At 32.3% G+C, this 15,242-nt stretch overlaps 1 protein-coding gene across 1 annotated transcript in view; it reads right to left on the bottom strand.

The window, feature by feature from the left end:
• The window catches only part of LOC129910555 (uncharacterized), a 61,763-nt gene extending 46,724 nt beyond the window's left edge, over positions 1 to 15,039 (bottom strand). Inside the window, exons 1-2 of the mRNA XM_055988018.1 lie at positions 14,890 to 15,039; positions 4,712 to 4,878 (exon numbers count right to left, since the gene is read on the bottom strand). Of these exons, the coding sequence (XP_055843993.1) occupies positions 4,712 to 4,878; positions 14,890 to 15,039 (317 nt within the window). The remainder of the gene's footprint in view (positions 1 to 4,711; positions 4,879 to 14,889) is intronic.
• Positions 15,040 to 15,242: the final 203 nt, after the last annotated feature.

Raw genomic sequence — 15,242 nt, 5'->3', positions numbered from 1 at the left:
AATAAATGCTAATTTCACTTACTTTGTCTTAACAGGTGTAGCGTTTAGGGTCATAAGTCCACATAAACTATGAAAAATCCATATTGGACCAACTTGAGTGGGTCATAACCCCACAATTTACTTATTGATTTAAAACACTTCCAGGTGTGTAAGAAATGTGAGCCAGAACTCCCTATTTTCAAAAAAAAGTGGGTTAAAATTGCTTAAAAAATATTTATTTGTAAAAAATAAAAGAGGAAACGCACTTTTTTTAAGAATAGGTATGTACCAAATTAGATTTTTAAAATAACATGTTTTATAAATTTATTTTTTTTGCTAAATTTGAACATATTTTTCGAAAACTGATGCAAGTTTTACCTTTCAGTTGCATAAAAAAAGTTCAAACATTTTCCAATTATTCTAATAAGTTTCTATTACGTTTCTTTGTTAAATTTTCAAAACCCATATTTCGATTTTTCAAAACTGTTTTTAAGCTTATATTTGAGGACTTTCCTTTGATGAAGAATGTTTCAAATATTGACGTGGGTTTAGTTTTTGAAAACATACATAATAAAGTGATTTTCGAAAATCGCTTTATTTCCCGAAGCAGTCTGAGAAATATTCTGAATGAATGTTCATAATTTTCTGTAAATTTTTGAACAAAATTAATTTCAAACTCAAAACTTTATGAAAAAAATTTACATACAATATATCGTGGCCACAACGCCAAAACCACGAATCTACGAAATTGCAGTTTTGAGAAAAGCGGCGTCAAAGTTTTGAAAACTCATGCAAACTTATGGAAACTCGTGCAATGCACATTGATATTTTGTATTGCTGTGCAACAGATTGGGGTGGACGCAGTGAATAGAGGGACCGATAACAAGTTGTTGCATTAAAGTGAAAATGTCCAAAAATGCAGATTCGCGGTTTTGGCTTTGTGCCGACGAGATATTAACATGTACAAATGTATTATAGGTGAAGTTTGGAATTCTTGAACAAAATCGAACCTGATATAACAATGAAACATCACATTACGTTGATTAAGATAGAAAAAAGTGGGTACCGTAATTCTATCTGTCTGTGTGTCAGGCTGTCTTTATTTCGAGCTGCAGCCCAAACCACTTAAGCGATTTGCTTCAAACTTGGTAGTTAAGAGTTTCCCTGAAGAGGATATTGAAATTTTTCTAGAGCCAACATTAACGATATTGTCATGTAACGAAAATTGAAAAGATTGTTAACAAAAAGAGACATCTCCTGTTAAAAATCAGATCTATCTTTGGAATAAAAAAAAGAAGATAGGTTGAATTCTTAGATTCTCATAAACAAATTAACCGATTTCAACTAAGATGTTTACTTACCAAAATTTAAGGTGAAAGATTTTCAAAAATCTGTTTTTTTTTTTTTAGATTATAAAAAATATATTTTGAAAAATCAATTTTTTGAAAATGGATTCATGTCCTTTTTTGAAAGGAAGCGGGTCATAATTCTGCTTGTCAAAATTCTGTACGACAAAATTCTGTGGGGTCAAAATACTGTAATACCATAATTCTGAACGCCATTATACTGTAAATACAAAATTCTGTACGTCAAAATACTGTATGAACAAAATATTGACATGCAAAATTCTGTTTTGTAAAATTCTGTACGGCAAAATACTGTATATCAAAATTCTGTAAAAATGCTGTAAAAAAATATGCGCGCGCACTTTTTTACATTATCAAAACGATATTTTTTTACAGCATTTTTACAGAATTTTGATTTACAGAATTTTGATGTACAGCATTTGGAAATACAGTATTTTGACCAACCAGAATTTTGTTATACAGAATTTTGACTTTCAGCATTTTGCACATACAGAATTTTGACATACAGTGTTTTGGCATACAGTATTTTGAATACAGAATTTTGCAACATACAGAATTTCGACCCCAACCCTTTTTGAAACTTTGTTTTTGTAAGTATTTCAACTTATATTATCTTATCAAATTTTGTTTTAATTTTTTTTAAGGGTTCCAAAATTTTTTGATTTTTTTAATTCTTTGTTATACAAGAAATCAAATTGCATATTCAATTTGGAGTTCAAAACAAGTAACAAAATATTTTCGTAGTTTTAAAAATAAATTTTTTATCATTTTCTAAAATTTTTGTTAAATTTTTTTAATAAAATTTTACATTAAGATAAAATGTTTAAGAATTTTAAGGGACTTTTCTCATAACATCCAGAACGTGAGATCTAGTTGTGCACTTTATGTTCATAATTTAACATTGTAAGTTTTGTGAAAATTAAAATCAACTAAAGTTTATTTTGTCAGAAAACAACGACATGTTTGAAGTATTAACCTGATTAGAGTCTAAAGACAATAAATGAATTATCCTTCATTTCATCCTATTTTTCTTTCATAATATTATAATTTTTTAGGAAACGTTGAAATGTTTTAAATTTTTTGATGAATGTTTGTTGTGTTTTATTTTTTTTCTTACGAACTTATTAAGATTGAAAATATCTTTAAAAAGCTTCACTTATTGTAGAACAAAAAAAACAAATAAGACCTAAAACAGTTTTAATACAAAGTAAAGTTGCAACAATTTGGGACTAAATGCGATAATAATTTTAAATTTAAGCTTAAAAAAAAAACTACTTTATCAGTTTTTGCCTTAAAAACCAAATAAATGCTTTTACGAAATTACATATGTCATGATTTTTTTTATTTATTCTTTTTTGACATGAATTCACATTGCTCAACATTTTTAGCTGAATATTTTTCTAGTTTACAATTTTTAGTTTCTGATCAATAGCACTGGCCAAAAATTTTCCATTTTTAAAAATTGTTCAAAAAAGTTAAGGCATATGAAATCTTATGGATTTGGTTCATTCAGTCCAAAAACCATATTAGTTTTTTTCTAGAAGATCTATAGTTTTAGAAATATTTAATTTTTCACATGTTTAAAATAACACTGGTCAGCAAAAAAACAAAAAAATTTGGGAGCAAGAACTCTGTAAGGTGATTTTAATAAAACTTGAGTGTGTTGAATTCAAAACAGTTTACAGATTTTTCCATCACGTCTAGTTTTTGAGCTCTGCTCATCACAATTTTAGCTATAAAGTCCCAAAAACTAATTTTAAATTAAATGTTTTTTGACATTTGATCTAAAAATATTATTTTTCCGTAATATTTTGCTATTTTTTCAACCGAATCAATAGTCGAAAACTGAAATTTACTTCAAATCTGCTTCAAAAACCATAAGTTACCTTAATCACCTAGATTTTAAAATATCATACATTTCTATACCAATTATCTTTTACAAAAAAATAATTTTGAAAATAAAAATAAACGTATTTAAGACGATAAAATATGGCTTTTGAATATTGCATATGTAGTTTTGCGAAAAAAAATTTAACGGTGATGAAATTCACCGCCAAATGTACCACAAAAAACGCGTTTTTGACCTGTTAATATTTAAATATTTCGAAAACTAGACGTGCCAGTGAAATTTTGACTTCAGATTTGGAATCAGCACACAAAAGTCCTATAGAAAAGTATGGTTTGGTTCAAGCTCCATTTTCGTTGCCGACCAGCGTAATTTTTGAGTTTTGCATAAAGGTATCTTTTCTTACTTTTTATCCTTGGTTAATTTTTATCCTTTTAATTTTAAAAACTAAATTTTCTGTGTGATGCTATATAGAAGATACAGAAGAGTTTCCACACTAACATCCCTTTTAAAAGACCTCTAACAAGTATAGAATCAGATAAGCTTTTTTTCTGTGTAGTTTATCGTTTGAGCGCAAAATTTCGCCGCGCCGCTAAAAGAGACCTTTCTTTTTTTTTACACGATAAACTCTCATTCACTCTGGAACAAGATTGTAATCAAGGTAACTGGGTCAAGGATGTGCGCGTTTGCTATTTCATTTTTTCATTTCCATTAACGCAATTTCATGATGATGATGATGATTGCATGCAAATAAAAAAAAAAGGGAGTTACAAGAAAAACAACTACTATTTGCTACAAAATCCTCTCAAAAACCAATTTTAAACCCTACCCTTTTCCCTTTTTCATCTATAAAATGTGTTAAAAATTAGTTGTTGCGTGATGAGAGGAATCTTAAGCTTCATAAAAGAAACTCATGTTGACTATTAAACTCAATTTGGATTAAGTATACGCTTCATCAGAGATTACATCGTATAATGGAGCAGCATACTTAATGACAGAAGTAATCAAATAGAAAATGTATAAACGAAGTATATATGAACTTTTTAACTTATCAACTGAACCGAAGAAGAGAATCCCTTTGACATTATTTTACTTTATTTCAAGTCACATTCAACATCTCTGCTCTTTAGGATGTCGAACAAAATGAATTCCTTTTGCATCGTTTAGGGGAATGTTGGGTTAATTGTTGGCAATGGAGTTCATAGTATTTTCTGAGAAACAAACCACATAGAAGTTTGTGGTTTTTCATATGAAATTCTCAGTTTACAATTGTCAGACTAGAAACATTTAACTATAAAAGATTTTTTAATCTTTTTTCTTATTTTTAAAGTTAATAAAATGTAAGAATTTTCCCCAAACTCCCCTACGATTCAATGAGCAGAAAGAAAAACAAAAATGTATTTCAATGGAAATTCAGATAATCAAACAGAAAAAGAAAATAAATATAATATACATTCACTAACTGGTTTCCAGGAAGAGCTTTTAATTCTAAATACTCTATTCCACACACATCACTTACCTTTTAACTTGAGGCATGATTACCTGCACCGTATGTTTGCAGGCTTCAATGCAGGATCTTCGTAATTTTCGAATTTTTTCACGTAATTCCGGACAGTCTTTTGATTGGCCAACATGAATCAGCATATCTCGAAATAATGCTACTTGACTGTTAATTTCAACGATAAGCTGCAAATAGAAATTTTTGAATATGTTATCAGAAAAAATCAGAGTAATTAAATGAAACAGAGATTTTAAATAGATACATTATTGCAAAGAAATAACTTAAATTGACTGAAAGGTAGGTGGGATGTTTTTAAGTCACAGTCTCTTTTATAAAATCTAAGATTGAAATGTAGGATTTAAATTATTTTAACACTCGTTCGCTTCAACAAAATTAAGGAATTTAAGTTTTTACATACAACCTTATGACAAGAAAAAGTAGATTTTGAGAGTTTATTTTCAACTTAAATATTCGAGTCTCGTTTCAAAAAAAGACATCAAGTAGTTATTTATATGGGGATTTTTAAAGAGACCTTTTTTGAAAAATTTGTTAAAAAAAAAATGATTGGTAACGATTTTTAAGCAAATTACTTTACTGAAGTGTTTGAGTTTAAGCAACTGCCAGAAAAAAAAAAAACAACAACATAAAAAAAAGAGTGTGTGTACACATGTACACGCGACTGAAGTTATATGTACTTCTCATTCAGTATATGTAAATGAATTTCATTTGATATTTTTAATTTCTATTATGAAGTAATTAATAAACACTTAGTTTTTTTTACATTTTTATCAAGTGAACAATAAATTAATTCTTTCATCCTCCTTGCGTCCATGTAGTTTTCAATTTATTCTGTGAAATTTACTCATGTTGTGCGGTTCAGAACGTACGTATATGTTTAACGAAAGTAAATAAATTGCGCATAAAATGTTCGATATGGTAATTTTATGAGAATTGTGTGTGCTTCAGCACTAGTAGTAGCAATATGGAACTTGCAGGGTTGCTACAAAGCTCAAAAGTGAGCTGAGCTCAGCTCACAGCTCAGCTCAAATTTTGAGCTAGCTCACTTTTGAGCTATGTACCATAACTCCAGCTCATTTGAGTTGAGCTGAAAGTGAGCTGAGTTGATGGTTGAGCTGAGCTGTTGGGTGAGCTGAGCTGTCGGTGAGCTGAGCTGTTGGGTGAGCTAAGGTAAAGTGAGCTGAGCTGTGATGGGTGAGAGGATACATAGATTTTTATTTGGAAAGTATAATGAAATATGAAGATATTTTAAACTTTTATAAAACACTATAGCTTAAGATGTTTGGTTCTAGTTATTAATGGAATTATTTTAACACATGGATATTTTTATAAATAAAACAGATAATTTTTCGTGATCTTTTTTCTTATTTTTTTTATTAGTAAATATATTTCTATTTTTTTAGTAAAATATTTCTTTTTTTATCATAAAAAAAAATTAAGGTACAATCCGGTTTTTCGACTTTTTTCAAAATTCCGAGAAAAACGCGTTTGAAAGTTGGGGTAAATTTTTTTTTTCGAAAAATCCCTGAATCTTTGAACGCTCCTGGAAGCTAAACCGCTTGAGAACAATTTTTGGGAGTGATGCCAAATGATAGCTTGTGTCATGGGCCTACGCTTTGCTCATTATCAGATTTTTAAAAAATCGCCTTCCATGTTAAACCGCCACATCGAGCCTATTTTTTCAGAATCGTGCCTATTTTTTTTTTTTACTTTTAAGTTCTCCCGGTTTGAGAACGCGTACACCTACAGGGATGGGAGTTGTACCCAAATGTAGGTTAGAGTCCCCGCTACCTTTTGGCATCAAAAAAATTGTTTTCATTTTCTTCAAAGTTCCGCGATATAGGCGTTGGAAGTTGGGCGCGCGAAAAAACTTCTGGGAGCTGAACGCTTTGATCTAGAGACAGGGGAGTGGTGCTATATGAAAGCTTATATTCTCAGCTACCCGATAGTGGTATAATCCGGTTTTTCGATTTTTTTCAAAATTCCGAGAAAATCGCCTTTGAAAGTTGGGGTAAAATTTTTTTTCGAAAAATCCCTGAATCTTTGAACGCTCCTAGAAGCTAAACCGCTTGAGAGCAATTTTTGGGAGTGATGCCAAATGATAGCCTGTGTCATGGGCCTACGCTTTGCACATTGTCAGATTTTTAAAAAATCGCCTTCCATGTTAAACCGCCACATCATGCCTATTTTTTCAGAATCGTGCCTATTTTTTTTTTACTTTTAAGTTCTCCCGGTTTGAGAACGCGTGGACCTACAGGGATGGGAGTTGGACCCAAATGTAGGTTAGAGTCCCCGCTACCTTTTGGCATCAAAAAAAATTTTTTTTTTCATTTTCTTCCAATTCCGAGATATAGGCGTTGGAAGTTGGGGGCGCTCACTTTCAGCTCAGCTCACTTTCAGCTCAGCTCAAATGAGCTGAGCTATGGTACCTATCTCAAAAGTGAGCTAGCTCAAATTTGAGCTGAGCTGAAATGTGAGCTTTTTGCAAACCTGGCAACTTGCCACATGGAAATTACCACATGCAACTTGTCACATGCAACTTCCCACATGCAACTTGCCACACGCAACTTGCCACATACAACTTGCCACATGCAACTTGCCACAAGCAACTTGCCACATACAACTTGCCACATGCAACTTGCCACATGCAACATGTAACTTGCAACGTGTTGTGTGTTTTATGTTTGCCGTACTACGGCGTACTGCATTTTTAAATACTAAAGTACTGCCTACTCTAAAGGTGAAACGACAGCCCTGCTACCCAGGGTGATCGCGTCATAATCCCTTTGACATTCTTGTCAAAAAGTAAATTTTCATACTCACCCTCCCATAAGAAGTATAACTTCAAAAACAACTTTTTATGTGAAAAATCAAATTTTTGATGAGTTTTTTTTAATTTTTTTTTTATGTTTGGATATGGTTCAAACTTAAAGCGGTGTATTAAATACCATTTTATGGGATCTCAAAATGTGTAAGACGGTTTACGGTTTTCAATTGAATAATGTTCATTTATCTATCGACATTTATCTAATGACATTTATCTTGAGACATTTTTCTATCCATATTTATCTATCGACATTTATCTATCGATATTTATTTATCCACATTAATCTATCGACATTTATCTATCGACATTTATCTATCCACATTTATCTATCAAAATTTATCTATCCACATTTATCTATCCACATTTATCGATCCACATTTATCTATCCACATTTATCGATCCACATTTATCTATCGACATTTATCTATCCACATTTATCGATCCACATTTATCTATCGACATTTATCTATCCACATTTATCGATCCACATTTATCTATCCACATTTATCGATCCACATTTATCGATCCACATTTATCTATCGACATTTATCTATCGACATTTATCTATCCACATTTATCGATCCACATTTATCTATCAAAATTTATCTATCCACATTTATCTATCCACATTTATCGATCCACATTTATCTATCCACATTTATCGATCCACATTTATCGATCTACATTTATCTATCGACATTTATCTATCCACATTTATCGATCCACATTTATCGATCCACATTTATCTATCGACATTTATCTATCCACATTTATCGATCCATATTTATCTATCGATATTTATCTATCCACATTTATCTATCGACATTTATCTATCGACATTTATCTATCGACATTTATCTATCCACATTTATCGATCCACATTTATCTATCGACATTTATCTATCCACATTTATAGATCCACATTTATCTATCCACATTTATCTATCGACATTTATCTATCGACATTTATCTATCGACAATCGACATTTATCGATCCACATTTATCGATCCACATTTATCTATCGACATTTATCGATCTACATTTATCTATAGACATTTATCGATCCACATTTATCTATCCACATTTATCGATCCACATTTATCGATCCACATTTATCTATCGACATTTATCTATCCACATTTATCGATCCATATTTATCTATCGATATTTATCTATCGATATTTATCTATCCACATTTATCTATCGACATTTATCTATCGACATTTATCTATCGACATTTATCGATCCACATTTATCGATCCACATTTATCTATCCACATTTATCGATCCACATTTCGACATTTATCTATCCACATTTATCTATCGACATTTATCGATCCACATTTATCTATCGACATTTATCTATCCACATTTATCGATCCACATTTATCTATCCACATTTATCGATCCACATTTATCGATCCACATTTATCTATCGACATTTATCTATCCACATTTATCGATCCACATTTATAGATCCACATTTATCTATCGACATTTATCGATCCACATTTATCTATCGACATTTATCTATCCACATTTATAGATCCACATTTATCTATCCACATTTATCTAACGACATTTATCTTGAGACATTTATCTATCCATATTTATCTATCGACATTTATCTATCGACATTTATCTATCGACATTTATCGATCCACATTTATCTATCGAAATGTGGATAGATAAATGTAGATCGATAAATGTGGATAGATAAATGTGGATAGATAAATGTGGATAGATAAATATCGATAGATTAATGTCTATAGATAAATGTCGATAGATAAATGTCGATAGATAAATGTGGATAGATAAATATCGATAGATAAATGTGGATAGATAAATGTCGATAGATAAATGTGGATCGATAAATGTGGATAGATAAATGTCGATAGATAAATGTGGATCGATAAATGTGGATAGATAAATGTCGATATAAATGTGGATAGATAAATGTCGATAGATAAATGTGGATAGATAAATGTCGAAATGTGGATCGATAAATGTGGATAGATAAATGTGGATCGATAAATGTGGATAGATAAATGTGGATCGATAAATGTGGATCGATGAATGTGGATCGATAAATGTCGATAGATAAATGTCGATAGATAAATGTGGATCGATAAATGTCGATAGATAAATGTGGATAGATAAATGTGGATCCATAAAAGTGGATCGATGAATGTCAATAAATAAATGTCGATAGATAAATGTGGATCGATAAATGTCGATAGATAAATGTCGATAGATAAATGTGGATAGATAAATGTCGAAATGTGGATCGATAAATGTGGATAGATAAATGTGGATCGATAAATGTGGTTCGATAAATGTGGATCGATAAATGTGGATAGATAAATGTGGATAGATAAATGTCGATAGATAAATGTCGATAGATAAATGTCGATAGATAAATGTCGATAGATAAATGTGGATCGATAAATGTGGATCGATAAATGTTCATAGATAAATGTCGATAGATAAATGTGGATAGATAAATATCGATAGATTAATGTCTATAGATAAATGTCGATAGATAAATGTGGATAGATAAATATCGATATATTAATGTCTATAGATAAATGTCGATAGATAAATGTGGATAGATAAATATCGATAGATAAATGTGGATAGATAAATGTCGATAGATAAATGTGGATAGATAAATATCGATAGATAAATGTGGATAGATAAATGTCGATAGATAAATGTCGATAGATAAATGTCGTTAGATAAATGTGGATAGATAAATGTGGATAGATTAATGTCGATAGATAAATGTGGATAGATAAATGTCGATAGATAAATGTCTCTAGATAAATATCGATAGATAAATGTCGATAGATAAATGTGGATAGATAAATGTCGATAGATAAATTTAGATCGATAAATGTGGATAGATAAATGTGGATAGATAAATGTGGATAGATAAATGTCGATAGATAAATAGCGATAGATAAATATAGAAAGATGATGATTATGAAAGTGGACTAAGTCACTTTTTGCATTGTTCAAAGAAAAACTTACATAATAATTTTCTTATAACGATTTAACTATATTTCTTTTATGAAATCACTAGAGGAGCAATAAAGAAGTGTATTTACTGCAATTTCGCTTTCAAATAAACTTTACCCTTTAAATAAAATATTTTTTTTTTTGAAAGTAACTTCAAAAATCTTGTTCAGGATGATGAAAAAAAAATTTGGGGAAAATTTGAGCCGTTAAAAAAAATTTTAAGAGGTCTATCATCGGTGTTTTTTATTTTTATACATGATATGATGTTTTACAACAGAACTGCTAGACGATCAAAGTAAAAAAAAATTCTGTTCATTTTCTCTTATATAAAATTAAATTTCCTACAAAAAAGATCTAATTGAAAATTTTCGTCAGAAGAGCCGTATTCGAGTAATTAAGCTTTTAAAATCGAAGTGTTTTTTCAATTTGCCTGTTTCACTTTGGAATTTTGTGATGAGCAAATAAGTGAATAGAAAAATAAAACCTTGACAGATTCTTATTGGAAATTTAATTCTCTACAAAAAAGGTTTTGTAGTAATTTTCCCTAAATTGAGTTTTGAAGAAGTTATTCACGATTTAAATCGAGAAAAAAATTAAAAAATCAATTTTCAATTTCAAAATTTTCTAATTCACTGAAAATTCAATATTTTCAACTTAGCAAGATGTTTTCTTGTAGGGAATTAAACGTTCTATAAAAAGTTCCTTGGCAGCAAATTAATTGCTTTAACCGTTTAGAAGATAATCGTATTCAAATCGCAAATGCATACTTGTCATAAGAAAACTATTGAAATCAGTGGGCATTGGTTTTGATACGAATATCTTCTTAACGGTTAAAGCAATTAATTTGCTGCCAAGGAACTTTTTATAGAACGTTTAATTCCCTACAAGAAAACATCTTGCTAAGTTGAAAATATTGAATTTTCAGTGAATTAGAAAATTTTGAAATTGAAAATTGATTTTTTAATTTTTTTCTCGATTTAAATCGTGAATAACTTCTTCAAAACTCAATTTAGGGAAAATTACTACAAGACCTTTTTTGTAGAGAATTAAATTTCCAATAAGAATCTGTCGAGGTTTTATTTTTCTATTCACTTATTTGCTCATCACAAAATTCCAAAGTGAAACAGGCAAATTGAAAAAACACTTCGATTTAAAAAGCTTAATTACTCGAATACGGCTCGTCTGACGAAAATTTTCAATTAGATCTTTTTTGTAGGAAATTTAATTATATATAAGAAAAAATTAACAGAAATTTTTTTTACTTTGATCGTCTAGCAGTTCTGTTGTAAAACATCATATCATGTATAAAAATAAAAAACACCGATGATAGACCTCTTAAAATTTTTTTTAACTGCTCAAATTTTCACCAAATTTTTTTTTCATCATCCTGAACAAGATTTTCGAAGTAACTTTCAAAAAAAAATATTTTATTTTTTTGGCCCAGTCTAATGTTTTACTGTCATCTAAAAAATAGCCATTTCGTTGATAAGAGTTTTGAAAGACTTTTAAATTCTTCGAAATTTGCAATTTAAAAGATGTGATCAGGTAGAGAAAGGAATTTCATTTCCTTAGTAATTTTATTTCTTAGTGGTTCCCAGTTCTTTTAGTGTACCATGCATTGTTAAAAATATTTTTTTTATGAATTTTCAAGAGGGAATTTTATTAACTCAGTATCAGTATACTACTAAATACTCCAATTTATACTATATGTACATTTTAAATACATTCAAAATATGCTAAAAAAAATATTTGATTTTTTTCAAAAATTACAACTAGATAGTAACCCCTTAAAAGACCGTAAAGGATCAAAATTCTTAAAAATGCAATTGATCGTAAAACCACAAGAAAGAAATTTGACCCAATGGTTTTCAAAATATCACATCAGTTTATCAGTTTATCTTCCATTGTACACAAAATTCTGGTCTGTCGTTCCACAAAAATTTAAAGACTTTTAAAAAAGAATAAAATTTTTTTGGAATTTGAAAAATTAAATAAAATGAATAACTGGAAAGAAGGAACATACAGCAAATCCAAAAATAAATAGGTAATACGGATATCTCTAAGCGCTCACTTTTTTTTCTGAGATTTCTGAGACGAAAATTTTTTGGATTCAATTTCTCAGTTTTCTTACTCTTTCTTAAATTTACATTTACCCTATAAAATTTTTTATCTTCTTCTTCTTCTTCTTCTTCTTCTCCATTATCGACGATAGTCATGATCTCGGATGGGGTCACAACTCTCCCACTCTACTGCTTCACACTACGGCTCCGCATGTGGGGTTCGCCGGGTTGACCTCAGGAAACGTCGGCAGGCTTCTCGATTTTGAATTGTTCCATGTCTAAGGCCAACTGAATGCAGTTGTCGTTGCATTTGTCTTCTCCATGAGTTCTTAGGCCTGCCTCTTCTTCGCGATTGCGTTGGAACGTCGTATGCGATCGCCTTTTGAACTGGGTTCTCAGGGTTTCTTCTTTGTACATGACAGTACCAGCTTAAACGGTCATGCTGTATTTTATCCAAGACGGTATTTTTGACGTGAAGACTTCCTCGGATTTTCTTGCTTCTTATTCGATCAAGCTTTGTTACTCCTGCTGTCATACGAAGCATCTTCATCTCTGCTGCTGTCAGTTTACTCTCATACGTTTTGTACATTGTCCAACATTGTGAACCGTATGTAAGTGCTGGGCGAACAACTGCAGTATAGAGCTTTCCTTTTAGTTTAGGGGGCATTTTCCGGTCACAGAAGATGGCAGAGTTTTCGCGCCACTTCATCCACCCTACACTTATTCGGTGGTTGATGTCGTCATCACAAGAAGCTTGGTTGTTGATCATAGATCCAAGGTATTTGAACTTTTCGCACTTGGGAAGTATTGTGCCATTCAGGTAAATGTCCGGAATAGGGCCGTCTGGGTCAGAAAATGGACAGCAGAGATATTCTGTCTTTTTCGCGCTTATCCGGTACCCACTTCCCTCCAGAACATCCACCCATACATCAAGTGCTCGTTGCAGGGATGTTGGATCTTCACTTATGATGGCGCCATCATCAGCAAAGAATAACTGACTCACTTTCGGATCCGTCACTTTTTCTTCAAGCAGAAAGTCAAGGACGGTAATAAAGAGCAAAGGACTCAGGACGCTTCCCTGGTGCACACCGACTTTAATTGGGAACTCTTCGGTGACTCCTGCGGGGCATTTTACCTTCGTTTTTACTTCCTCGTACATGTCCTTGATCATCCGCACGTAGATTTCCGGAACCCCTCGCTGTCTCAGGGACACCCATATCAAATCTCGTGGTTGTCTATCGAATGCCTTTTCGAAATCAACCAGCACAATATGCAAATCCTTCGAGGAATCACGGTGTTTTTCCATTCGGATTCTTAAACTCTGTATGGCATCTGTGGTTGATTTACCCGAGACAAACCCGCACTGGTCATCAGACAGCCGTATTATTTTTCGTAGTCGGCCGTCCAAAATCCGCTCAACGATCTTCATGGTGTGTGACATCAGCTTAATCGATCGGTAGTTATCACAGTTTCGTGTGTCCCCCTTTCCTTTGTAGATTGGGAGAAGGAAACTTTCTCTCCACTGATTTGGCATTTGGTCACCGCTAATGAGTTTGGAGATGAGAATCGTGAGCCATTTACACCCAATGTCTCCCATCTTCTTCCAGAACTCAGAGGGTATTTCGTCTGGACCAATCGCCTTTCCTTTCTTGGAGTTTTTCACCGCCACGCTAACTTCTTCGACTGTAAGGTCGGGTACTTCTTCTAAATTAGGTTCGGCTGTTGGAAAGTAAATCCTGGGAAATTGCTCATTTAGGAGTTCGTCACAATACTGTCGCCACCTGTGGAGAATTTTGTCGTCATTCACAAGTAGTAGGCCTTGAGCATCGTTAATGAACTTTGGTGAACGTATTTCCTGAGCATTCCTTCTCCTTTGAGCGGCAATTTTGAAGATAGCTGCACCCTTGTTCATCTTGGCATGTCGCAGTTCCTGGAGAGCCTGGTTTGCATCAGCAGCTGGATCAGATATTTCCCCAAGCTCGCGATACATGCTTTCCGTACTCTCTGCCTTATGCTGGGCGCATTTCTTCTTTGCTTCCTTCTTGTAGCGCTTGTAGTCCACTTCGAGTCGTGCTTTTTCATCTCTATTATGAGAGGGGCATTTGGACCAAGCTTGGAAAGCGGTCTTTTTCCTTGATATCACTGCTTTGACTTCATCGCTCCACCACCATGTTTCTTTTTCCCGTTGGTAGTTTCCTTTAGATGTTCCTAGCAGTGACCTCGCCTTCACCAAGCAAGTTCTTTGCAGAGAGTCCCACATATTTTGTACTCTGCACTCTTCGTTTTGTAATCTGCTGGTGGTCTCGCACAGATAATTTCTCATAACAGAGATGAATGCATCGCCTTTTTCCTTCTCCAGGTTGTACCACTTGATACCTCCGGTAGCCTCTCTTTGTTTGTTTGCCGCCTTCGTCTCCATAAAAAATTCTGTCAGTATGAGACGGTGTTGCTGGGCGATCGCTTCTCCTAATATCACTTTGCAGTCTTTCACTAGCGGCTTCATGAAACTAGATACCAGATGGTAGTCGATCTGTGTTTCATTTCCACCGCTGCTATAAGTGATAAGGTGTCGGCTTTGTTTAATGAACATGGTATTCAACACTATAAGACCATGTGACCTGC

The sequence above is a fragment of the Episyrphus balteatus genome, chromosome 1 (assembly GCF_945859705.1).
Source record: "Episyrphus balteatus chromosome 1, idEpiBalt1.1, whole genome shotgun sequence".
NCBI lineage: Eukaryota > Metazoa > Arthropoda > Insecta > Diptera > Syrphidae > Episyrphus > Episyrphus balteatus.
This window is presented reverse-complemented; position numbering and strand designations above follow the sequence as displayed.